The sequence below is a fragment of the Rhinatrema bivittatum genome, chromosome 2, assembly GCF_901001135.1.
Source record: "Rhinatrema bivittatum chromosome 2, aRhiBiv1.1, whole genome shotgun sequence".
In the NCBI taxonomy this organism is placed as follows: Eukaryota; Metazoa; Chordata; class Amphibia; order Gymnophiona; family Rhinatrematidae; genus Rhinatrema; species Rhinatrema bivittatum.
In genome coordinates, this window is record NC_042616.1 from 425,257,634 (window position 1) to 425,284,565 (window position 26,932).

Consider the following 26,932-nt stretch of genomic DNA (forward strand, 5'->3'; position numbering starts at 1 on the left):
AAAGTTTCCTGTTTTATTTTGTTGCGGCCGGCTCTCCGTTGCTTCGGCGTCGCTACTCCTTCGTTTTTCACGCGGGGGGGCGCCGCTGGCAGGGGGGAAGGTCGCCGAATTAGTTTTTATTAATTTTGACGCGCGCCTCGGTTTTTTTCTTCCCGCGTTCGTCGGCATGCCGCGCGGTTCTTCCTGCAAGCCCGCGGATCGGCGCGCGCGCGTTTGTCCCGGGAGGGCCTCTGCTCGGCCTGCGTCCTGGGCGGTGAAGGAACGTCCGGGGCATCGCGAGGGGCTCGGGCCCGGAGCGTGCGTTCGCCGCCGCGAGGGGTAGGCCAATTAGATAGGCCTCAGGACATTTTCTCGCTCAGCGCGGGAGTGGTGGCCATTTTGGGCCACCGGCAGGGAATTCACGCGGACCGCAGCGGGCAAGTCGGCTCTACCTCCCGCGTTTTCCCCGCAGCGGGGCACGGCGGGAGGGGTCGTCGCGGAGGGGCTTCGGCCCCGGGGGGATTCTGGGGCCGATTCTTCTGACTCGGGGTCGTTTTTGGAGGATTTCGCGGTTTTGCTGCGCAAGGTACTTAAGTACAAGCGTAGCAAGCGCTCCCGAGGGGGGAGGCTCTGAGGAGGGCCCCCACCGAGAAAGCGCAAGGCAAAGAAAAGAAGAAAAAAAAAAAAAAATACCGCGGTGCGCGCCCAGGTTCCCTCGCGAGGGAAACGGCGGCCCCGGGGCGTACCCCAGGAGGCAGATTCAGAAGATTCCTCCACGGCGGATACTGATGATCCCGAAGAGTCCCCGAGGGGGGCCGAGGCGTCAGGGGCGGATGATTCCGCCCAGCCCGGCGCGGGAAAAGGTACACAGGCAGCGGACGGGGATGTCCCCAAGGTAGTCCGCCTGTTCCGCAGAGAGGAACTGTCGCCACTCATCCCGGCCATCCTCCAGGAGCTGGGGATAGAGGCTCCACCCGTGGTGGTCCGCCAGGAGGCCAATATGGATCCAGTTCTGCGAGGTCTCACGGGACTGGCGGTGGCTTTTCATTTTCATTTTTCTTCGGATATCTTGTTCCGGGAGTGGGATACCCCGGAGTTAGGGTTGAAAGTCAGCAAGGCCATGGACAAGCTCTACCCGCTCCCGGAGGAGGCGCTGGAACTTCTTCGACTTCCAAAGGTGGATTCAGCGGTCTCCGCGGTGACGAAAAGGTCCACTATCCCGGTCACGGGGGCGACGGCCCTTCGGGATCTACAAGACAGGAAGCTCGAGGTGCAGCTCAAGAAGATATTTGAGGTATCCGCCCTAGGGGTGCGGGCCGCAATCTGCACTAACTTCGCGGGCCGCAATCTGCACTAACTTCGCCAGGCGAGCTAGTTTACGCTGGGCCCAAGTCCTTCAGGCGAATGCGGGCCTGTCTGCGGAAGAGACGTCTCAGGCTGTTAGATTGGAGGTGGCAATAGCTTATGGAGCTGATGCCCTCCACGACCTTCTGCGCACTTCGGCTAGGTCCATGGTGGCAGCAGTTTCAGCGCGCCGTCTCCTGTGGCTGCGCAACTGGGCAGCAGATGGCTCTTCCAAGGCCCACCTGGGTTCGTTACCTTTCAAGGGAAAGTTGTTGTTCGGTAAGGAGTTGGATGATTTGATGATTTCTCTGGGAGAGAACAGGGCATTCAAGCTGCCCGAGGATAGGGCCAGAGCGCGGTCCTCTTTTCCGGCCTGGTCCCGATACCGGGGGCCCAGGAAATCGCGCCCTCAAAGATCCGCCGGACCTTCGTATAGGCCATCTTCTTCCCGGAACACTCAGTGGCAGCAGTCCTTTCGTGGGAAACGTTACGGGAGGCAAGGAGGAGCCCCGTCGGGTGCAGGGGCCAAGCCCTCCCAATGAAGTCCGGCCGGTCCACCCCTCGTCGCGCCCGCAGCACGCCGTTCCAAATGTAGGGGCGCAATTAACCTTATTCCTTGAGAAGTGGACCAGGGTGACGTCGGATCAATGGGTCCTCGACGTGATCAGCCACGGCTACGAGTTAGACTTGCTCGCATCCCAGCGGACAAATTCCTGGTCTCGCCCTGCAAGGCCTCCGGGAAGAGGGCGGCGGTGTTGGACACCATCCGTCGGCTGGAAAGCTTGGGGGCCATATCCCCCGTCCCTGTCGATCAGCGCGGCACGGGCCGTTACTCCATTTACTTCGTGGTTCCCAAGAAGGACGGCTCTTCAAGACCAATTCTGGACCTGAAAGGAGTAAACAGATGTCTTCGCGTTCCCCACTTCAGAATGGAAACGATTCGGTCAGTTATCGCTTCGGTGCGTCCGGGCGAATTTCTGGCTTCTCTGGATCTCACGGAGGCGTACCTTCACGTGGGCATTCAGCCATCGTGCCAGCAGTTTCTGAGGTTCTACATCCTGGGGAGGCACTACCAATTTCGGGCGCTCCCATTTGGCCTTGCAACGGCGCCTCGGACATTCACGAAAGTGATGGTGGTAGTGGCGGCGCAGCGGCGACGGGAAGGTCTCCTGGTTCATCCTTACCTTGACGATTGGCTGATTCGGGCGAAGTCCGAGAGTCAGTGTCGACGGGCGGTGGACAGGGTCCTCCAGCTCTTGCAGTCCCTGGGCTGGGTGGTCAATTACCACAAGAGTCGATCGGATATGCAAGCTGCAATCTCAGGTGAGGCGTCTGTTGTCTCTTCGCCGTCCCTATGGCTTCAACGCTCGCGTTGGTACCCTGGGCGTTCACTCACCTGCGGCCATTGCAGTCTTCTTTGCTGTCCCGTTGGAAGCCGATTTCGGAGGATTTCTACCCACCGCTCCCGCTTGTGGGTCCGGCACGATCCAGTCTTCTTTGGTGGCTGGATCCAAGTCATCTGTCCTGTGGCGTATCCCTTCTCGTTCCACATTGGACGGTGGTGACCACGGATGCCAGTCTCTCCGGCTGGGGAGCAGTTTGCCTAGGGAGGTCGGTGCAAGGCCTTTGGTCAGAATCGCAAGCTCAGTGGTCCATCAACCGCCTCGAGACCAGAGCGGTCCGTCTGGCTCTCCAAGCCTTCCTACCATTGGTGCGGGGACAGGCGGTCCGGGTACTGTCGGACAACACCATCCCCGTGACCTACATCAATCGTCAAGGCGGGACGAGAAGTCCACTGGTGGCGGAAGAGGCGCAAATGTTGATGGCCTGGTCGGAACAACATCTCAGCAGCATAACAGCGTCTCACATTGCCGGGGTCGATAACGTGCAGGCGGATTTTCTCAGCAGGCATCGTCTAGATCCCGGAGAGTGGGAACTGGCGGACGATGTGTTTCTTCTCATCTGCAGGACATGGGGAGTTCCCCACATGGATCTGATGGCCACGTGGCACAACGCGAAGGCTCCGCGTTTTTACAGTCGGCGTCGAGAGAGGGCAGCAGCGGGCGTCGATGCGTTGGTGCTTCCTTGGCCGACGGATGTGCTGCTGTACGTGTTTCCCCCGTGGCCAAGGATCGGCGAGATTCTGCGGCGCATAGAATTGTACCCGTCCAACGTGGTCATGGTGGCACCGGAGTGGCCACGCCGTCCATGGTTCGCAGACCTCATACAGTTGTCGGTGACGGCTCCCCTTCGTCTTCAGGGGTTCGCGGGGCTGCTTCATCAGGGCCCCGTCTGTTTGGAGGATGCGGATCACTTCTGTCTCGCGGCATGGCTTTTGAGAGGAATCGGTTGAAGAGAAAAGGTTACTCAGACGCAGTTATTGCTACGCTACTGAGGTCCCGGAAGCAGTCTACGTCCCTGGCTTATGTCAGGGTATGGGTAGTTTTTGAGGATTGGTGTGTGAAGCGAGGTTTGGATCCCACTACCGTTGCGGTCCCTGATATTCTGTCTTTCCTCCCGGCGGGACTGGCCAGAGGATTGGCATGCAGTTCCCTACGGGTCCAAGTGGCGGCACTTGGTTGTTTGCGGGGGAAGGTCGGGGGATCCTCCCTGGCTCTTCACCCGGATATAGCCCGTTTCCTGAAAGGGGCTAAACATCTCCATCCTCCCTTGCGTCCTCCCTGTCCGGCTTGGAATTTCAATTGGGTTCTTTCGGCCTTATGTTCGGCACCGTTTGAGCCTTTGCAGCGCTCTACTGTCAAAGATCTCACGTTAAAGACCGTGTTTTCTGGTGGCGATTTCTTCGGCTCGCCGTCTCTCGGAATTGCAGGCGTTGTCCTGTAGGGAGCCGTTCTTTCGAATCTCCGACACAGGCGTTTCCTTGCGGACTGTCCCTTCCTTTCTTCCTAAGGTCGTCTCGGCTTTTCATTTGAACCAATCCGTTGAACTTCCCGCTTTAGCGGTCGGGGAGTCGTCGGATCCGAAATTGAGAGATTTACGGAAGCTGGATGTGCGGAGGTCCCTCCTTCGCTTTCTGGAGGTCACTAATCCTTTTCGGGTAACGGATCATCTGTTTGTCCTCTTTTCCGGCCCAAGGAAGAGTGCTGCAGCGTCTCGTACGACGATCGCCCGTTGGCTCAAAGAGGCCATAGGCTCAGCGTACATGGTACGGGGAAAGCCTCCGCTGGTGGATCTTCGGGCTCATTCGACAAGGTCTCATGCTGCGTCTTGGGCGGAGGTTTCTCAGGTGTCGCCTCAAGAGATTTGTAGGGCGGCTACCTGGAAGTCGTTGCATACCTTCGTCCGACATTTACCGTCTGGATGTTCAGGCCGCTGAGGCCGGAGGTTTTGGGGAGAGGGTACTCCGAGCGGGACTCTCTGCTTCCCACCCTCGGTAAGTTGGCTCTGGTACATCCCAGGTGTCCTGGACTGATCCTGGTACGTACAGGGAAAGGAAAATTAGTTTCTTACCTGATAATTTTCGTTCCTGTAGTACCAAGGATCAGTCCAGGATCCCGCCCGCAGTACTACGCTAAGGTATCGGAGAGTCCGCTCATCGTTGTTTCCGTACGCTCACTGCTTGTTCGCTCTCCCGGTTGGGGAGTCTGGTTCCTGCAAGGGTTGGAATTGTTTCCATTTAAGTAGCGAGTTTGGCTAGTTAGCTATGGTTGCCTAATTGGGTTTCTACTTTGACATTACGTATGACTGAGGGGCTGTGACTGGCACAGGGGCATATAAGGCTCCGCCCACAAGTTTTAGTCTGTCTCCATCTACTGGTGCGGAGTCACAACCCAGGTGTCCTGGACTGATCCTTGGTACTACAGGAACGAAAATTATCAGGTAAGAAACTAATTTTCCTTTCCTGATCATATGACATGAACTATATGCATTGGGGTGCAGCTCAGTATCTACACTTATGATTGGCATATCGTGAAATGGGAGCTGAAAACCGCATGCTACGTCAGTTGGAAATGTTTGCATCCAGCGTATGTGGTGTTATTGTGCATGACAAGGCTGGGCAATCTCAAAATCAGCTTTTCTCCTCATTCTCAGATAATGTATTGTGATTGCTGTCGGCAATGTGTAGGCTTGCTGGGAGAAGTAGCTGTCTGGTAGACATGTTCTGCTGAAGAGGTGCATGGCATCTTCAAAGAGAGAATATGAGCATTTACCTTTAGATCTAAAGTGCAACAGATTTGTAAGGTTTCTTTTTTTTTCTCTTTCAGCAAGTCCTGGGCCATGGGGTGAGACGGTACCATGTCTCTGCTGTTCTATGCCAGAAGGCCAAGGTGGCTATGAGCCGCTTTGAGCCTGACAACTATATAACCTATGAGACACTGCAGAAGAATATCGGTATTGTGCGGAAAAGGTATGGAAAGCGTTCCTAGTACCATCAGCTGAACAGTTCAGCATTGGGAGAGAAAGAGGGAAGTTTAGGATTGTGGTACGCAGTCTTGTGTTTTACCCTAAGTCTGTTTCACCAAGCATGTGGCCTCTTTGGGATCTTGACTACTGAACTTTCACCTGTTTTGATTGTAATAACTCTGTACCCTGGTGCTTTTTAATTACACTAATTATTTTATTCATAGGCTGAATCGACCTTTGACCCTATCGGAAAAGATTGTGTATGGCCATCTGGATGACCCAGTTAAGCAGGATATTGAAAGGGGCAAGACCTACCTGCGCCTTCACCCAGATCGTGTCGCCATGCAGGATGCCACTGCTCAGATGGCGATGCTTCAGTTCATTAGCAGTGGACTGGCTAAGGTGGCTGTTCCCTCCACCATTCACTGTGACCACCTCATTGAGGCTCAGCTGGGAGGCGACAAGGACCTGCGCAGGGCCAAGGTCCGTGCTATGGTGTAGTACTGGTGCATAATAGGGACTGCTTTGTCTGGGCAGGGTTAGGGGAGGGGGGTGACAGTAAGAGGGTTGTGGCAGTGACCATTGGGTAGGGGGAATAGAATGAAGAATGGAAGGATGTTGCTGTAGCTATCTGTGGTGAGAAGGAAGCATGGAAGGAGAGTTGAAAGCTGCAGAGGAATTAACAGTTCTGGATAGGTGGTGTAAGTAGGAGGAGGAAGGTAGTAGTAGTGGGGAATAGAGAAGATGAGAAGGGAGGCACTGGGTTGGAAGGAGGGCGGGTGGTGGGGGGGAGGAGGACTTGCCATGAGAAATGGTATGGAAGAGACTTGTGGTGAAGTACACCTGCATCTGATCCTCAAGGGGCGCTATCTTCAGCTGGATTCTGTGCAGGAGACTTATGACAACTAGTGGGTTTGGCAGTGTAGAGGTGTGAGGGCAGTCAATCCCTCATATCCTGAGCTATTTCCTTCTCTAAAGCCCTGGGATATGCCCCTAGCAATGTCTCTCTCTCTTGTCACCCCTCAGCCTGGCAACCAGCTTCACCTCCCCCAATACTTAAAGATGTTGAGCTTGAAATATTATGGCTCTAAACCCTTTTATCAATCCCTGGTTTCTCCCAGTCATCACACAGCCACTCCAATATATTAAAACACAACGTTTAGTTCCTTGTCTTTGAGTTAAGAATTAATCTCAACACATCACAGGGTTTATCTTCAATATAATGCTTTTCTGTTTGTTAGGGCCTTGAGACAGAGTTAACAGCTGAAAGAATATTTAAGCTTGCTACAGACAACTTCCATTAATCTTTAGTAAGGCTGCATTCACAGATTAAGGTTCCACAAACATCCCCCACCCTGTGGGTTTATTCCAGTGTACTACTTTAATCAAACCTGCAGGTATTTTAATTAGTACTTTCCATCCGCCAAACTTGCAGCCTTTTCTAGCAGACTACCAGTTAGGGCGCTCCTGCAAACTGCAACCTTTCTGCTCAGTGTTCTGGGTTTAAACATGCAGTTTCCCTTAATAAACCACCCTTCAACCCATCCTTATTAGTTTCAAACACTCTAGAGCAGTACTCTTGGTTTAGCTATTCAAATTTCTCTTAACAATACTCTGAGCTGCACCGTCTGTAGCAGTGCTGGTGAACAAAACCACACTTCTTTTAGAGACAATACTTCAGCAATAAACCCAGGAGCAAAGTCCAATGCTTTCTCCCCACTGTGTTCTGTTATCCCTTTAGGGAGCTTGGTTCTACTTTTGAAAACCCTGCTATTACACTTTCTCCCTCTGGTTCAAGGAGGAACTTCTACAGGTAAAACATCTCCCAAGCAAACCTTGTATCTCTGTTTACTGAGACTTTAAATCATTACAGAATCATGATAGAACCAATTACCAAAAGAATCCACAACTCCTTCATTCATAAGCTTTTCAATGCTGCACAGCTAAACATAGTCTCCCTGTTCTTTTCCTTTTAACATAGGCATTTAACAGATTGGCTTTAGGGAAAGCTAAAGTGTTCTATATACCAGCCTTCAGAAATTAACATAAGACAGTCTTTTCCTGGATAATTACAGCACTTAACTTAATGTTAGTAGCAGTTTGTCCAGTCAGTCTCAGAGCTCTCGTCAGTCTCCTCCATAGCTGTGCTGGAGAGGAGCTACCAAGAACTCCTTGCTCTCCCTCTGCCACCCCCCAGGTCTATTTTGGTGTTATTGTAGACACCTCTTATACACTGGAGCTGCTATCCAACGGGCTGATACAGTAAAAGTCGCGGGAGAGCGGGCGAGCACACAGGCCACTCTCCTGCAAGCGCGATTCAGTATTTAAATGAGGGCCCACGGTAAAAAGAAGCAGCTGTCAGCAAGTTTGACAGCCGACGCTCAATTTTGCCGGTGTCTGTTCTCAAACCCGCTGACAGCCACGGGTTTGGAAACCGGACGCCGGCAAAATTGAGCATCCAGTTTTCAACCCGCAAGCCATGGGCCGATTTTAAAGTTGTTGTTTTTTTTTGTTTTTTTTTTAATTTTTAAAAAATTTTAACTTTTGAGACCTCCGACTTAATATCGCCATGATATTAAGTCGGAGGGTGTACAGAAAAGCAGTTTTTACTGCTTTTCTGTGCACTTTCCCGGTGCTGGCAGATATTTAACGCCTACCTTTCAGTAGGCGCTAATTTCTGAAAGTAAAATGTGCGGCTTGGCTCCACATTTTACTTACTGAATCGCGCGGGAATAACTAATAGGGCCATCAACATGCATTTGCATGTTGCGGGCGCTATTAGTTTTAGGGGTGTTGGCTGCACATTTTCGACTCACTATTACCCCTTACTGAATAAGGGGTAAAGCTAACGGGTCGAAAACGCGCGTGCAAACGCAGGTTAACAGTGCGCTCCACTGGAGCGCACTGTATTGTATCGGTCTGCAAGAGAGATGTGACTATCCAGGTCCATATTCATTCCCCTTGCTGGAAGTCGACCAAAGCCAGACCACAAGGATTTATGGAGGATGTAGTCCTAAACCACATTGAACCCCATTTTATCAGCCCTGTTATTCGACAAGGTAAACAAATGCTGCCTTTCAAAGGCACAGTCCTTTTTCTGTGCAGGAACTAGTACCAAATCACCCCAAGACTACAATGAAGGAGGAATGAAAGATGTAAGGGATACGACCGGAGACTGGGTCAGACTCAGGAAAAGGAAAGGGGAACTTTTGAGAAAAGTTAGAATGAGGAGAAGCAGTAGCATGAAAAGAGGAAAAAAGAATGGAAACAGAGGGCAAATATGAGCCAAATTGAGAGAGAGAGGCTGGAAAATTTTATTTTCTTATAAGAAAATATGTAAAATTTCAATTTTCAGTAAATTGACCTTTTTGGTGTATATAAAGGAATGTACAGACACGGAAATTGGGCACATTTTATGGCACATTTCCAAAAATCTCAAAACACTGGGCTGCAGAATTTTTTATTTATATTTTACCTTTCATGATGCTTCAATTGGATTATGTTCACATACTGTAGGGTCAGCGTTTCCCTCTCTAATCGGGTTTTCAGAATAGACATAAAGGAGGAAGAGAGAGGGGGAGTCTATAGAGTTTATAGGGATGTTCATGATTTGTATAACTCTGATGTGGTTGTTGCTTTAGCGTCACATTTATGGAGTTTTATATATAGTCTTTTTTCTTAGAGTACAGACAGGTGAATCCAAAACCAGTGGGTTATGCACCTCTACCAGTAGATGAAGATGGAGCAAAGCTGATAAAACAATATATATACCCCTGCAGTGACAGCCCGCCAGTATTCGCCGTCTCCAGTAGACGGACGTGCATCTCCCTACTGGGGATTGCCTTAAGTTTTAGAAGGAGAAAAGAAGGAAATTTTAATTTGCCCCACTCTCCTGTGGTGATACCATTTGGTCCCTCCCTCAGTTAAGAATTCCTGAGGTGATATCCTTGGATCCCTCCCTCAGATGAGTGCCTTCATCCCGTAGTTGGTTTTCAGCCAGCGTGGACTTAGCTATTTAAAAAAAAAAAAAGCTGAAGGCAGTGAGTGCAGGAAGCCAAGCGCAGTGGTGAAGGTATATGCCCTCTCCCCCCGCAGCTGGAGACTTATTTTGTTCTCAGCCGGGATAGGCTAAGCTCATGTAAAGAATAAAATTATAATCAGAGTGAGGTTTTGTAGAGGGTCCTCTCTCCTTTGGTCTCTGTGCTCGGTGCGCCGATCCGATGTTCGTTTCCGCCTCTGTAGGAGTTTGGGGGACGTGAGCAGTCTTTTTTTCTTGTTTGCCATGTGGTAGGCCGTGGCTGTGTTTTGCGCACTTTATTTTTTCCTGTGCATTAGTTTGCCCTCTTCAGTTCTGTTGGATTGTATCAGTGCATCCGACTGTGCGTTCAATTGTACGCCTATTTGGGTATCCAGTTGGACGCTTGGTTGGGTGCCTGGTTGGACATCCAGTTAGGGGCGTCCATCTGTGCACCCATTCACACACGCTTATCTGCGTGCAGAAGCCTTGTGGGAGCCAAGTTTTGGGGCGCCCATCGAGGGTACAGTGTTGGACGCCTAGTTTTTTGCACAACAATACCTGGACACACTCTTAGATGCTTATTTCAGCTTTCCGATTAAACTGATGGTGCCTATAGCTAAAAACCTTAAGTTCCTTACCCTCTGTGCTGCTTGTCATGTTCGGGCATCTCAGCCTGGCGTTCCTTCTAACTTGTCAGAGTTGCTTGGAGGCTCAGGGGGAATTGCCTTCATCTGACTTCACTAAGCATGGTTCTTCCTAGCCTGATGTAGGACTGGGAAAAGAGCTGCCAGAAAGGTCCCCTAACTGGTTCATCAGTGGGCTTAGGACAGGTGCCCCCTGGCTTTGGCATGGATCCCTCTGCCTTTTCTTGGGTAGAATTTTTTTTTTTTAAGGATACAGTCTTTTCTTCAGGCGCAGTCCTTGGGCCCCCCCACCACTGTTACCAGTTCTGGGCCGCAGGCAGTGAAATCCTGCACTCCTGGTGCTACGGGTAAGCGCTGGAGTATGCCTAGATTGGCTGCCGGTCTTCCCGATGGGGATCCAGATGGCATGGATGATGAAACCGATCTTTATTCCCTGGAGTATGGGGAAGTTCCTCTGGGATTGGAGCCGTATAGAACTATGTTGCGGTTCTTTCATAAAGATGAGTTATCGGCTATGATTTCCCAGACATTGAAGATGCTGAGAGTACCTGGGGCTGCATCCATATCTGAACCAGAGAAAGATCCTATTTTAATTTCTTTGCGTTAAAGCCTTATGTTTCTTTCCTATTATGGAGGCTATTCAAGAATTGATCTTGAGTGGGGCGCCCCGGAAGCTCATTTCAAAGGGGGACGAGTCTTGGAAGTTCTGTACTCCCTGGATTCAGCTGTGTGAGAGCAATTACGTTTTCTGAAGGTGGATGCACTTGTGTGTGCTGTCACTAAGCGGATGACTATTCCCATAGAAGGGGGAGTGGCCTTAAAGGATGCTCAGAATAGGAGAATTGAGGCTATCCTTAAGCAGGCCTTTGAAGCACTGGCAGTGAATTTGCAGATAGCTTCCTGTTCCCTGGTTGCTCGCTCTTGTTTACTGCTCTCAATTGGCAGGGAGGAACTAAGAGCAAGCAAGTGTTGCAGGAAATAGCACAACTTATGGCGTGGGCAGAAGTGCATCTTCAGGAGATCTCAGCCTCGCACATTGCAGGAAAAGACAATGAAAGAGCCAATTTTCTGAGTAGACAGAGTCTGGACCCATGAGAATGGGACTTGTCAAATGAAGCATTTCAGCCAATAGTGGATTGCTGGGGTCTTCTGTTTATGGACCAGCTGGCGACTTATCGAAATACAGAGTTTCCTCGATTCTTCAGTTGCCGGAGAGATCCAAAGTCCTTGGGTATTGATGCTTTCGTGCAGGAATGGCCGGAGGACAAGCTGCTCTATGCTTTCCCCTGTGACCCGTGTTAGCCAGAATAATTCAGAGGATTGAAAGTCACAGGGGGATGGTACTTTTGGTGGCACCAGATTGGCCCAGGAGACTATATGGTATGTGGATCTGCAAAGGCTCCTGATGGAGTCTTCCCTCTGGTTTTCAGCGCAGAGGGATTTGCTATGACAGGGGCCTGTTCTTCATGAAGATCTGAATCAATTTTTGTCTTGTGGTATGACCCTTGAGAGGGTTCAGTTGCTGAAGCTTAGATATTCTGCTGTGGTGATTGCCACCTTGCCAAGCGTGAGAAAGTTCTCCATTTCCTAAGCGTATGTGTAGGTTTGGTGAGTGTTTTGGTATGAAGATCGAGGGGTTCTTCCTCATTTGGTTAAGAACCCGCTCACTTTGGGATTTTTGCAGGATGGATTGAGTAAAGGGTTGGCCCTTAATTCCTTAAAGGTAAAGGTGGCAGCTCTTGCCTGTTTCCGAGGTCAGGTGAATGGTGGGCCCTTGTCGGCTCATCCAGATGTAGCCCGCTCCTTTTAAAGGAGTGAAGCATTTTCATCCTCCCTTGCGGATGCTGGTACCTTTGTGGAGTCTTTTTAGTAGGCCCTACTTTTCGACCAATACATCACCTTTCCTTGTGGTTTCTGACCTTTAGAACAGTGTTTCTTGTGGCAATTTGTTCTGCTCATCGAGTACCTAAACTACAGGCCTTGTCTTGCCGGGTGCAGTTTCTACAAGTGACTCCAGGGGCAATAATACACTGCATACTGTTCTTTCCTTTTTGCCAAAAGTGGTTTCAGATTTTCATTTGAATCAGTCTATTTCCCTGCTGTCTCTGGACAGGGGAAGAGATGCGGAGAATATAGCCTGTTACAGCCCTTTGATGTCAAGAGGCATATCTTCAGGTATTTAGAAGTTTCTGAACCTCCAGGAAGATGGATGGACTATTTATTCTCCATGGTGGGAGTAAGTAGGGTGAGCTGGCGTCATGGGCTACAATAGCCCACTGGATTAAGGAGGTAGTCACTGCTGCATATGTGGATGCCGAGCAGCCATTGCCTAGTCAAGGTAGGGCTCATTCCACTGGGACTCAGGCAGTGTCATGGGTGGAGGTTAGAATATTATCTCCTGTCATTTTCCGAGCTGCGACTTGGTCCTTTAACACACGTTTTCCAGGCATTATGGATGTGTAGGCCTGGGAGGACGCAGCCTTCACACGTGTGGTTTTGACTGGACCACGAGCAGCCTCCCGCTCTGTTCGGGAGTAGCTTTGGTGCATCCCACTGATTTTGGATTCACCTGTCTGTACGCTAAGAAAGGAGACATTTCTACTTACCTGATGATTTCCTTTTCTTTAGTACAGACAGGTGAATCCAACTTCCCACCCTTGGCTGCCGAACAGTTGTGCTATTGTCCTCCTGTGTGGCTGTGTGTGTGTTCCAGACTGTACTCGTAAGTGTCAATCCAGTCTCTAGATAAGTGTTATTACACTTTGTCTGAGCTCAGTGTTTTCCTGTTGGCTGAGTGCTGGAATGGTTATCTGTTAATCAAATTTTGTTAGTTTGTCCATAGTTCACTTTTGCAGAGAATACTGGCAGGCTGATGTCATTGCAGGGGTATATATACTGTGACATCAATTTGCTCTGTCACCATCTGCTGGTAGAGGTGCATAACCCACTGGTTTTGGATTCACCTGTCTGAACTAAGGAAAAGGATATTATCAGGTAAATAGCAATTTCTCCTTTGTCAATGTGACGTTTACTGATTTGTATTATTGAATGTCTTTGTGAACATGAATCTAATAAAAAATTAAATTAAAAATAGCCATAATGATTTGCATACATTGGAGACCCAGGGTGTGTAAATCTATCTCATGCATATTCATTCCGGCAATCCTGAACACCCGACTGGCTAGGCATACCTCCAGGAGAGGGTTGGGAAACACTGCTGTAGGTGTTTCTCTACCCCAGAGGGCTTCCAATCTAGGAAGCCTATTTACTAAAGGGTTTTCCCATTTTGTGTCTATGGGAAAATGCTTAGTAAATAGGGCCCTAAGTTTGTACCTGAGGCAATGGAGGGTGAAATGACTTTCCCAAGTTCAGAAGGAGTGTCAGTGGGAATTGAAGCCTGCTTCCCTGGTTCCAGCCTTCTGCCTCCACTCCATTCCAGTCTACTGCTGGGCTGCTGCAGTAACTGGGCTCCTTTGCTGTAGGAGGAGACATGTTGGGAGACTAAGCACAGACTCCAGCGTAGGCCATAACACTACTTATACAGGGAGTGTTAGGAAGCGCTGAATGCTTGTACGTGGGTATCTCCTTTCCTTGCTCAGACATTCGAAGGTTGGGGCTTACCAAGGAACCTTTTATGACAAAGATTTTGTGTAGCATGGTCAACTACACACATGACTTTGTGTAGCAGTGGGTGAAAACTGTCTAGAACATTTGAAGTGATGTCAATTAAAAAGAAAATGTTCCAACTTTCTTATCTCTCTATTTTTTTTTAACTTATTTCTTTCCATCTTGCTTTATTTTCCTCTTGTCCCATTTTATGTTTTCATTTATTTTTTTCTGTTCATATCCTGTGTAAATTTCCTTACTTCATTTCTTCTGTCATCTCTTTAATCCACTTCATTTTTTTTTGTTCACACTTCTGTTTGTGTAATTGTACAGCTTCAGAGTTAATTAATATTCATGATGCATTTTCCAGACATTCAAAAAGAACATTGTCTGATATGAATAAACTACTGCTAACTCCCCTAGTGCTAGATATAATAGTTCTGACAAGTTCATATTGATCAGTCCACCTTTAAATGTGAAAGCCTGTCTTGTGGATAGCTGTTTTGCTGACTTGATGTTTCTAGTAGCCCAAACAAGGAGCCAGCTTCTAATATTTGGTAGTAGTGCTATCGGCTGCAAGAATCTAGTGACCAGCTAACTATCTTGCATTGTTTTGCCATTTTTTTAAAATCATTCTCATATGCCCATGGGATTGCTGCTGAGCCGAGGCAGCAATCCTATTGCAAGTGAGACAAAAGATGTTTCCCTTGCTGCTGTCCCCACCCCTCTCTTCCTTCAGCACCATCTATAGTGAGGATGACTGCACTGTATCAAAATATGAGATTTTCAGGACCATGTACTCTCTCTCCAGCTGTTTGGACCAGGAGGAGAGAAGAATATTTACAAGAACTGATGCAATACTAGGTTGGTAGTACACTGTAAAAAATCTCAGACTAGAGTGGTGAGGAAGAGGAAATGAGCAGCGAAGTCAGAGTTTACAGAATTCTCCTGCTGGCCTCCCTAGCACAGCTGCTTCTGCAGCTCAGTGGTAGAGCACAGTTCCTAATGGTTGGTAAAGGAGAGCTGGGACAGAACTTTTCTCCAAAATCAATTGAGTACACAGATACGAAGGGATTTTTATCAAGGTCACCCAGACAATAAGTAAATCTTGCATTCTACAAATCTCATTCCACTAGGGCCTAGGGAGGCAGAAGCTAAGCTACTGTCTCCCATCGACATCTGTCGAGCAGTGATGTGGTCTTCCTTGCACACCTTCTCCAGGTTCCATCACCTGGAACCTGGAGAAGGTTCCATCACCTGGACGTCCAAGCCCAAAAGGACGCAGCCTTTGTAAGGGTGGTGCTAACCGGACCGCGAGCAGCCTCCCGCCCCGTTTGGGAGTAAATTTTGTACATCCCATTGGTCCTGAGTCCATCTGGCTACACGCTAGGAAATGGAGAAATTACTTACTTGATAATTTCGTTTTCCTTAGTGTGGACAGATGGACTCAACATCCCACCCACGGCTGCCCAGGAGAGGTGCCAAGGAATCGCCCATGAGGTGAATCTTGATTCCATGTGGTTACGGGTAAGCCGTCACCCTCTCCCTAGTTCAGAGCAACTATAGTATTGCTGGGATTCAACACTTATGTTGGTTGAGTACAGTTACGGTCTCCAGTCTTTAATCAAGTTGTATCCAAATTCTAATCAAGTTTTTCAATAGTATGTCCACAATGAATTTTTGAAGAGAATACTGAATGGCTGAGGTCACTGCAGGGGTGTATCTAGGGTGATGTCAGCTTTGAAACCTGACTCCATCTCCGTCTGCTAACAGGGGAGCATAACCATTGGTCCTGAGTCCATCTGTCTATGCTAAGGAAAATGAAATTACCAGGTAAGTAATTTCTCCATAGCTGCATGGAGCAGCAGTTACTACCATAAGAAACTTGCAGATGGGATGGACCATTTGGTCTTTTTCTATTGTTACTTATTCATTCCATGATACTAAGAACCAGCAGATTCAAAACAAATCAGTACTTTTTCGCTCTGCGCACAATCAAGCTGTGGAATCTGTTGTTGGAAGGTGACTAGCATAGTGGGATTTAAGAGGTTTGGACAGCTTCTAGAGAAAAAGTCTGTAATATTATTTTTCTCCTGACTCCTAAAGATTTGGGCTGGTGCCCAAGTTTTCCAAAAGATTTCCAGGTATTGAAGGGGCAGCCTCCTCTGTGCTTATTCTAGGAGGTTTTGTTTTCAGTTGTGGTGTTTCATGATCCATTAATCCTAGGTGACCATATTTAATCGCTCAATTGCTAGAGCACCATACTTTTTATTATTAAACTAAGGGGCAAGGGTTAAAGACCAGATCAGCAGTTTTAAAGTGTAATTTGGAATTTTTTCATTGGAAAGGAAGTTGTAGATGTAGAAGTCATGATATGAAACGCCTGGGAGTAGGCTTGGGAACAATGTCTGAAAATATTCCTTCACGAAAAGGGTGGTCTGGAATGCCCTCCCAGATTGGGTGATGTAAGCTTAAATAGTAATGGATTTTTCAAAGGGTTTAAGAAAAAAGAGGATCATTTCTTGCAGTTTGGCAGAAATTAAATCATAATAAGTATACAAAAGCAGCTATATATATATAAATAATCAAAATGCATTATAAACACACACATCCCTACTTTATACTTTTTTTTTATTAATTTCAAACATTTGAAATTCCACCACTTCCATCCTAAAATACTCCTCGGGACCAAAGGCATGCACCTCTCTCCTGTTAGATAGCAGTGCAGAATAACATAGGTAATCACAATGAGGGTGGACAATAATCAAAGCCCCCATTTTCACAGGTAATCATTGGTTTTTTTGTTGTTTTTTATCTATCAGCAGAATTGCCTTTGATTATTGCCCTCATAGTTGATATCTGTGTAAAAAAAAAATTGTATTTTTTATTGAAAATCATTTTAATATTTTTCTTTAAAAACCTCTTTCAACCTTTGTGTATCTGGATTTCTTTTGTAATTTTATTTTTCTTTCTTTCTTTCATTTTTTTTTTTTTTTTTTTTTTAAAGAGACAACAGATGCAAATCCATCCAATATTTTCTCTCTCTTCTTCCATCTTCTCTTATCTTGCCTTCTGCAGTCCTTCTTCTAAAGGTGCCATTTCTTCTCTAACAGTCTCTGCACCCCAGGTTCTCCTTTTCTCGCTGTTTGTTTATCCTTCCCTTCATTTCTCCTGTTTTGCTCCTGCCCTGTCTCTCTGTCCCTTTGCTGCATGGTGCTAGTGACAATAGTGAGGCAGCTGAGGTGGAAGAGACCTAGAGTTGCAGCACACGAGGGCAGGGGGAGAGGACCAAGATCTGCAGCAGCCGGCACTTGGGAGGAAAAGGCAGCCCAGATCTGCAACGCCTGTTCAGAGAGAGTGTAGGAGGAGGAAGTGTCTGCAACTTGGAAGAAGAATAGTGGTGGTGACAGTAGACAAAGGTTATCGTGAGGTGTTTGTACAAGGATAGGAGAGATAACAGCAGTTACTGCTGGAGACTAAAGAACTCTCTTGAAGAAAGGAGGAAAGGGGAGATACGATAAAAATATTGAAAACACTAGCAGGCTTCATTAAGAAGCTGAATGGTAACATTTTTTGTAGAATGCATAGCGCAAGGGGATTGTCATATGAACTTGATGGGAAGGAGGTTGGCCACCGAATAGGGCAAAACAATCTGAATTTTCATTTTGAAGTTTCCAGTGTAACCCCGTATGGCCAATTTGGAAGTAGCATGCTAACATTAGTGACAATGCATTGTCCCGGATGTTAGTGTCAAACACTCACTCATCACAGTAACTCATCTAAGTCTTTGGATGCCACTTCAATTTCTCTCTGCTGTTCCCCTCCACCCCCACTGTCTTTTCTGACTGCCCATGGTCCTCAAGAGAGGCATGATTAGAATACCTGTATGATTTCTGTATTGATCTCACTTTTTTACAATTTTATGTTTGCTCTAGGATATTAACCAAGAAGTGTATAACTTCTTGGCAACGGCATGCACTAAATATGGCGTGGGATTCTGGAAACCAGGCTCTGGCATCATCCACCAGGTATAGTACTTCTCTCTATGACTTGTCTGTGGCTTGCCCAACCCCATGCAAATGCTCTCACATTTTTTATGGAGATGAAGCAGATCATACCAGCTGCCTGAGAAGACCACAGCAGACTTCTCAGATCCAAGGATGCCCTGTGCTGCATGCAGCTCAGCCTCACTGATACTTCATTGCAGAAGAGGGTAAAGAACATATGCTTCTTATCTTGGTTATGTATTGAAAGACTTTCTTCTGAGAGTTGCAATATTGTTCCATGCAATATAGGAAGTGAGCATACCTGCTGCCTTAATTGGAAAGATGAGGGCTAGGGAAGTTCTTTTGTTCTTTCTCTGTATCCCTGGGAATGTTTGTGGATTGAAGCCCTGTATTATACCCCCTCCTCCTGTGTTTGCTTCCCAAGGTGGCTTGTGCCAACATCCCCAGTCTGCTTGGCTTTCCCTCAAGGTTATTGTGATAATTCTGTAATGTGATGCAGAGTCCCAGAATTACTGACTGCAGCAATAGCTATTTATAACTCAACTTCCCCAGTGCCTTTGGAACAGAGGCAGCTTTGAAGGTTAAATAGAAACCTGCTATAAGTCATTTGTTTCATGGTGCAGCATATGTTAAAGGAACTCTCACATGAAGCCCGGCATGGAAAACCTATGTCAAAGTTTCTAGAATTTTTGGCTGTGCATGGTTTAGGGCATGCCTAGCATGCCCTAAACCATGTGTCCATGTGGGGTCCGTGTTCAGTCTATTTTTCTGCAGAGCGGTTCACATCGCGGTGAAGTTGAGCTCGTGGCTTTTCTGTTTGAAATTGCCTTTTAAAAAAAACACCTTTTTCATTTATTTTTGCAGTGTTCGCTCATGTCTCATCAACGCCAGGTCCCTTTTCGGTTCCCCTTAGTCTCCTCAGTTAGGATTTTCAGGCGGTTTGGTAAATTTACTTTTTGCTTCTGTCCTCCCCCGTGATGGCAATGCCTCAGTGCCTGCTGGCACCGGCCTCTCACTGTCACTGTCTCTAGTTTTTTCCCCTTATTTTCGCCATCTATCATAGCCTCATCAGGTTTTCGTCGGTGCCCCCAGTGTCAGAGGACATGTCCTCTCGGACCTCCATGAGGAGTGTGTCCTCTGCCTGGGGGCATCATATGACACCCATGGTTGCCGCCTCTGTGCCCAGATAACCCCCAAAGGATGTTGTGCTCGATTTGACAAGATGGAGAAGATCTTCGGGTCAAGGAAATTTGAGCCATCGGCATAGTCAGCATCTGCACCGAAGGACCTAGGAGCTGCACCAATAGATGTCTGGTTCGTTGTCATCGACCTCGGCACCGGGGAAAGACCGGGCCAAACACCGAGGAAGCATCAGCACCGGTCACCTTCAATGCATGGTGACAGGCTGGGGAAGGTGCAGGCTGAAGCCGTGATGCCTCCAACGTGACCCCATGGTGAGAAGTGCCCATCCTCCGTTGATGCTGGGGGTCCACAAATGTCTCCTCCAGTCCTGATGCCAGTCATTGATCCATCTCAGGGATCCAAGGAAGATGTGGCCACCCCTCCTGCCTTCCAGTCAGCTTTGGCATCAGCAACTTTCGAGGAGGAGCTGGAGTGGAGCGTTCAGCTAGCGATGGAGCTAAACATCCAGTCGGTGGCACCAACAGTACCGGCACTTGTGCTGCTGGAACAGCTCAACGTGATCATCTGTGTGTTACCGATCCAGGTTCTCGGGAGGCCATCTATGCCTGGAGGGGCACCAATGCTTCCCCAACCGATACAGTGCTAGTCACTGGTTCCTCCTCTGAGGAAGCTCCATCGAGGCTGGTGGGAACACTTGGGCCTGCTGCCCCCCATCCAGCTTTGCCCAGGCTGGCATTGGTGCCACCGGTACCCATGCCTCTGGACGAAGGCCAAGCACCTAGGGCTCCATCGCCCCCCTGGGGGGGGGACATTGCAGAATCCTCCGAGGACTCTGAGGGTCTCCCCTTGGATCCATCCCCTCCAGAAGAGCAGAGAAGGTCCCCTCCTGATGACCTGACCTTCACAGGTTTTGTGCGTATGATGGCTGACTCCATCCCATTTAAGTTGATGATGGAGGAGGATGTCAGGAATAAGATGCTAGAAATCCTTCAGTTTGTGGAGGCTCCTAAAGAGATCATGGCGATACCAGTGCATGAGAACTTTAAGGAATTGCTGCTGAGGATCTGGGAACACCCCTTCACAGTACCTCCTGTCAACAGGAAGGTGGATGGGGTTTATCTTGCCCAACAGGCTACCGGATTCGAAAAGCATCAGCTGACACACCAGTTGGTAGTAGTCAAATCCGCTCTCAAGAAGGCCAGGCTGGTGGCAAAGACTCTCTTGAAGCTTCGAGAGGACCAAGGGACTATGATCCTCATAGCCCTTCTCTGGCCAAGACTGATCTGGTTTCCGCTCCTCTGGGAATTGTCCATCCAGAAACCGATCAGTCTGGGGACTTTCCCAGATCTCATCACACAAGATCTGGGCAGGCTGTGACATTCCAACTTCCAGGCCCTGTTGCTCACAGCTGGGATGTTGAGGATGCGTCTCGGGTCCTGATAGCTTCCAGGAAGCTTTCCACTAGAAAGTCCTATGGACTGAAGTGGAGGAGGTTTTCCGTGTGGTGTGAGCAGAAGGCCCTAGAACTGTTCTCCTGCCCCACACAAAAACTGCTTGTCTACCTCCTACACCTGTTGGAGGCTGGTTTAAAGATTCCGTTAGAGTTCATCTTAGTGCAGTTGGCGCCTACTACCAAGGTATAGATGGTACGCCCATCCCTGTTCAATCTATAGTTGCACACTTTATGTGGGGCCTGCTTCAACTGAAGCCCCCCCCCCCCCCCGCCCCCCCCCCAAGGCCTCCCGCTGGGTCTTGGGACCTCATCATGGTGTTAGCTCAGCTGATAAAGGCTCCTCTTGAGCCACTGCACACCTGTGACCTGAAGTACCTGACCTGGAAGGTCATATTTTTGGTGGCGGTCTCTTCAGCATGCAGTGAGCTCCAGGCCTTAGTGATTTGTCCATCTTTATACTATGTTTTATCATGACAGGGTGGTCTTGCGTACACACCTTAAGTTCCTGCCTAAGGTGGTGACGGATCTCCATCTTAACCAGTCAGTTGTCCTACTAACATTTTCCCCAGGCCCCATTCCCACCAAGGCAAAAGAAAGAGTCCTGCACAGTTTGGATTGCAAGAGAGCCTTAGCCTTCTATCTGGAGCATCATAAACCCATAGACAGTCCACCCATCTTTATTTCTTTTGATAGGAATAGGTTGGGAGTTTCCATTGCCAAACAGACACTAGCCAGTGGCTAGCAGATTGCATCTCCTTCTCTTATGCCCAGGTGGGACTGCGTATTGGGGGTCATGTCAAGGCTCATTCTGTCAGAGCCATGGCAACGTCTATGACCCACTTGTGAGCAGTTCCCATGGAGGAGATCTGCAAGGTTGCGACAAGGAGTTCTCGCCACACGTTCGCATCTCACTGTTTGGATAGGGATGGCCAACGTTACAGTAGGTTTGGCCAATCTGTCCTCCGGAATCTCTTTGAAGTGTAGACCCAGCTCTCCCTGCCTAGGGCCCATTGTGTGGGTTCAGGCTGACTCCCTCTCTGTTACCAACAGCACTGTGGTTATTGTGCCCATTGGCACCTGGTTGGGTATCTGTTGGTCCCCTTTTTGTTGGGAAGCAGCCTGTAGCTTGGGAATCACCCATGTGTGAGGACTACCATCCTACTTGTCCTAGGAGAAAGCAGAGTTGCTTACCCATAACAGGTGTTCTCCTAGGACAGCAGGATGTAGTCCTCACAAAACCCGCCCACCACCCTGTGGATTTGGGGTCTCTTATGTTTTGTTTTATGTATGTTAGTTAATTTCATAATTCTGTGTTATGAGACTGAAGAGAGATCCCGTGTGGACCCGTGATTTTAGGCATGCTAGGCAAGCTCAGTGTGCACAGTCAAAGTTCTAGAAACTTTGACACAAGTTTTCCGTACTGGGTTCCATCTGATGTTACCCATGTGTGAGGACTGACATCCTGCTGTTCTAGAATAACACATGTTACAGGTAAGCAAGTTGCTTTCTCAGTACTTATCTCATAGCCTGTGTTTTGGTTACTTCAGTGCTGACTGTCAGCAGTTCATTGTACCCTGTGCTTCACTGATGTTGGTCTCTACATAGTGGAATCAGTGCCATGTGTAATAAATGTTGATCATTGTTAAGTCTAGTACTTTTGGCATGGATGAATTTGATATAGGAATTCTGTGGCTTGACCAGACAATTTAGAGTGTATTATGCTTACATTTTGAGTGTTAGTTCACAGGTATTTGAAGTTCCCTGTACGAACCCAGATCAGTTCAGACTCCTGGGTTTTGCCTCCCTACCAGCAGAAGGAAACAGAGAATTTTCTGAATGACTCTGCCCTATATCATGAGGTGCCACTCATAGTCTGCCAGTATTTCTCTGTCTCCAGCAGATGGTGGAGGTGCAAAATCCTGCAGTCTGTAGATGATGATGTAGCCCGGGAGACCGGGCTGCTATGTGCAGGACTCTGTTGGGTCCAGCAATTGCAGAATTGTCCCGTGCTTTCGGAAGAAGATACCATCCGAGCTGGTCGACTGGAGGCAGCGGTGGCTTACAGTGCTGATGTGCTTTATGATCTTTTACAGACTTTGGCCAGGTCTTTGGTATCCGCGGTTTCAGCTCGCAGGTTGCTGTGGCTTAGAAACTGGGCAGCGGACGTCTCTTCCAAGGCTTAGCTGGGATCTTTACCCTTTAAAGGCAAGCTTCTTTTTGGGAAGGACATAGAGGATATGATTCAATCCTCGGGGGAGAATAAGGTCCATAAGCTTCCGGAAGATAAGCCTAGGCCGAGGAGTTCCTTTCCCACTAGGTTACGTTCTCGAGGGAACAGAATGTTCTGGTCTTCACGGTCGAGGGGTTCCTCCTTTTGCCAGAACTCAGGCAGACAGCAATCCTGGTCACAGTCCTTTCGAGGGCGCCACTTCGGAAGAGTAGGTGCTCACCAAGCAGCGGGAGGAACTAAGTCTTCACAATGATGCCAGGCTGGCTCCTTCCTCTGTTCCGGCTGGAGGAGGCAGATTGTCTCTGTTTTACAAGGCATGGGCCAAACTAACGTGCGACCAGTGGGTCCTCCACATCATAAGTCAAGGCTACGCGTTAGATTTTCTTTGATGCCCTCATGACCGTTTTCTCACCTCTCCGTGCGTGTACGCAGAAAAGGAGAAGGCGGTGAACAACACCCTGAAGCGTCATCTTGATCTGGACACAATTTGTCCAGTTCTTCCCACGGAGTGCTGCAAGGGACGCTATTCCATTTACTTCATGGTGCCAAGAAGGAATGCGCCTTCCGACCCATCCTCCAATCTCAAGAGGGTCAAACAGGTGCCTTCGAGTCCCCCGGGTCCACATGGAGACCCTCAGATCGGTCATTGCGTCGGTGCACAAGGGAGAGTTTTTGGCGTCTCTAGATCTCACGGAGGCATACTTGCACATTGGCATCCGAGCCGAGCACCAGAGGTTTCTACGCTTCTCCATTCTGGGAAAGCATTTTCAGTTTCACGCCCTGCCGTTCGGTCTCGCCACGGCGCCCAGGACTTTCACCAAGGTGATGATAATGGTGGCGGTGCAGCTCCAGAGAGGTCTGTATGTTCACCCCTATCTGGATGACTGGCTGTTTGAGCAAAATTGGAGTGTGTCTGCCAGTCGGCGGTGCAACGAGTGCTCCAACTGTTGCAATCTCTGGGATGGGTGATCAATCCGGCCAAGAGTCACTTGATCCCGTCCCAGTTGTTTGGAGTTCCTAGGAGCACTCTTCAACACAAATCAAGAGAGAGTTTTCCTGATGAAGGATCGCATCAACAAGCTGCAAGGGCAGGTCAGAGATTTATTATCCAAACATCCTCCCAGAGTTTTCGATTATTTACGGGTCCTAGTATCAATGGCGTCCACTCTGGAGTTGGTCCCGTGGGCCTTTGTGCATATGAGACCTCTGCAATCAGCTTTACTCTCCCGTTGGAATCCGATGTTCGAGCTCTTTCACCTTCAGCTTCCTCTTACAGACTCTGCGCGTCTCAGTCTCGATTGGAAGCTTCTCGAGACCAATTTGAGCTGCGGGGTACCTCTGGAGGTCCCCGAATGGATGGTAGTTATGACAGACTCCAGCCTCTCTGGCTGGGGAGCAGTTTGTCAAGAGAAGTCTGTGCAGGGGCAATGGTAGTCGGAAGAAGCTCAGTGGTCGATCGATCGTCTGGAAACCAGGGCTGTCCGCTTAGCGTTACAGGTGCTGCTGCTTCTCCTGAAGGGGAAATCAGTCCGGGTTCTATCCGACAATGCAACAGCAGTGGCTTATAGCAATCGTCAAGGAGGAACCAAAAGTCAACCGGTCACGCTGGAGGCTCAGCAGTTGATATGCTGGGCGGAACAGCACCTAGCCAGGATAGTGGCCTCCCACATAGCCAGAGTCAACAATGTTCAGGCCGATTTTCTCAGTTGCCACAGGCTGGATCCGGGGGAGTGGCAAGGCCAAGGCGTTCCAGATTATTTGCGACAAGTGGGACATTCCACGGATGGACCCGATGGCAGTGTTCCACCAAGCAAAGGCTCCGCGTTTCTACAGTCTACGCAGAGAGCCCGGAGCCGAAGAGGCAGATGCCCTGGTTCTCACATGGCCAAGAAACATTCTCCTGTACATGTTTCTGCCGTGGCCTCTCATAGGAGGCCACGGCAGAAACTAGCGTTAGCAGCCCATCTGGACGTAGTGCGTTTCCTCCGAGGGGTGAAGCATTTGCGCCCACCGGTATGGGATACATGTCCTTCTTGGAGCCTTAACCTGGTTCTTATCGCATTATGTATGGAACCATTCGAGCCCCTGAAGAGAGCGATGTTGAAGGACCTTACTCTAAAGACTGTTTTCCTTGTGGATATTTCTTCGGCTTGCCAGGTGTCAGAGCTTCAGGCATTATCTTGCAGGGTGTCCTTTTTGAGAATTACTGACTCGGGAGTGTAGTTGTGGACAGTCACCTCCTTTCTCCCTAAGGTGGTCTCGTCTTTTCATCTTAATCAATTGGTGGACCTCCCTTCTTTTTCTGATCTCGATGATTCCGACCTTAAGTCTCGAGACTTGAAGAAGCTGGATGTCCGTTGGACTCTATTACGCTATCTAAAGATCACTAATTCCCTTAGTGTCAGATCATCTGTTCGTACTCTGGAGCAGTCCTAAGAAGGGACAGAAAGCGTCGAGAGCAACGATAGCTTGCTGGTTGAAAGAGGCTATTAGCTCAGCATATCTCTTACAAGGTTGCCAGAGTCCTGTCGGTCTGCGGGCACATTCTACCTGTTCGCAGGCGGCGGCATGGGCGGAATGTCAACTGGTGTCGCCGCAAGAGATCTGTAGGGCGGCCACTTGGAAATCTTTGCACACCTTTGCTAGACATTATCGTCTGGATGTTCAGGCCCCAGATTCTGGGGGTTTCGGCACTGGTGTGATTCGAGCGGCCCTCGGGGTCCCAGCCAGGGTAGAAAGCTCTGGTATATCCCAGGAGTCTGGACTGATCCGGGTACGTATAGGGAAAGGAAAATTGGTTCTTACCTGCTAATTTTCATTCCTATAGTACCATGGATCAGTCCAGAGTCCTGTCCTGATGCTGTAAGGGTATAGTTGAGAGTCCGCTTGTTCTAGTGTATGTTAGTTGGTCCTGCAGAATAATTTTATGCTTGCTCTACCATTGTTGCCTGTCCTGTTCCTACATGAGGTGTGTGAGCAGGGTGGTTCAGGTGGCAATGTTTCTCTTCCCCTGGTCGGGGAGTATTAGTGTTTTGTTATATGGTTTAAGTGTTCTGCTTTGATACATTGAAATACTAGCAGACTGTGGGTGGCACCTCATGATATAGGGCAGAGTCATTCAGAAAATTCTGTCTCCATCTGCTGGTGGGGAGGCAAAACCCAGGAGTCTGGACTGATCCGTGGTACTACAGGAACGAAAATTAGCAGGTAAGAACCAATTTTCCTGTTACAGGAAAACTCCACTTTTTTTTTTTTTTTTTACAAAGTCTCTGGTGATTAATAAAGGACTACTCAGCCCTTCCATAAAGTCTCTGTTACAAAAACACTCGGCTCTTCTACAGAATCCCTTTTATTTTGTGGTATCCCTGGTGTGGGTGGCTTTTTTTTTTTTTTTTTTTAAACATGTTTAATCCTCTTGATTGGCCAACATCCAAATGGTTTTGTTTCCCCAGTTGGGTCAGGGGGTAGGGTGTTAATCTTCCTCATATTGTACAGTTTCTTAATCTCAGCCAAACATCAAAAAGGGACCATCCTCAACTCATGGCTCAGATCTTACACTAGTTGTTATCCTAAAAGGTCAAGAAGCAATCTACACCCCCATGGAGAGCAAACATAGTAGTTGGCAGATCTTTTGCATTTTTCATGGTAGCCCTATTACTGAAAGAATCAAGACCTTGGGCTTTGAAGTGTGATCCATGACTGAGCTGAGCTGTGCCCTCAGAAAACCCTTTAACTGGCACAGATTTTAGGTGCAAAAGTCACTGGCAAGAGCTTCTTGAGATTTCACCATTCCCGGAAAGCAGAGCTAAAGTCACTTTTGATGCTTGCACTGTGGATTTAGCTATTTAAAGTTAACCTTTATAATCCCACCTTATGGCCTGTTTCTTTATTTTTATACTTTCTAACATACAGATTGTTAGAATTAGATAAAAGGGATAAATATCCTCTCCACTACTATTTGATCTCTCCTTTCCTCTACTACATTTTCTGAGTCAGTTGACAAAGCAGTTTCTTCTTACAACACTATACTCTCTTCTGCTTTAGATGCTCTTGCCCCTCCCCGTATCTGTCCTGTAAGGTGCACCAAACCTCAGCCATGGCTCACTCTTAAAATTTACTTCCTATGTTCCTGTGCCTGCTTTG

At 48.4% G+C, this 26,932-nt stretch overlaps 1 protein-coding gene across 2 annotated transcripts in view; it reads left to right on the forward strand.

The window, feature by feature from the left end:
* Positions 1–26,932, forward strand: part of ACO2 (aconitase 2) — a 135,115-nt gene that overhangs the window by 17,956 nt on the left and 90,227 nt on the right. For both annotated transcript variants that reach the window (XM_029590245.1, XM_029590246.1), the window contains exons 2-4: positions 5,550–5,692; positions 5,913–6,171; positions 17,892–17,984. In XM_029590245.1, the coding sequence (XP_029446105.1) occupies positions 5,550–5,692; positions 5,913–6,171; positions 17,892–17,984 (495 nt within the window). The remainder of the gene's footprint in view (positions 1–5,549; positions 5,693–5,912; positions 6,172–17,891; positions 17,985–26,932) is intronic.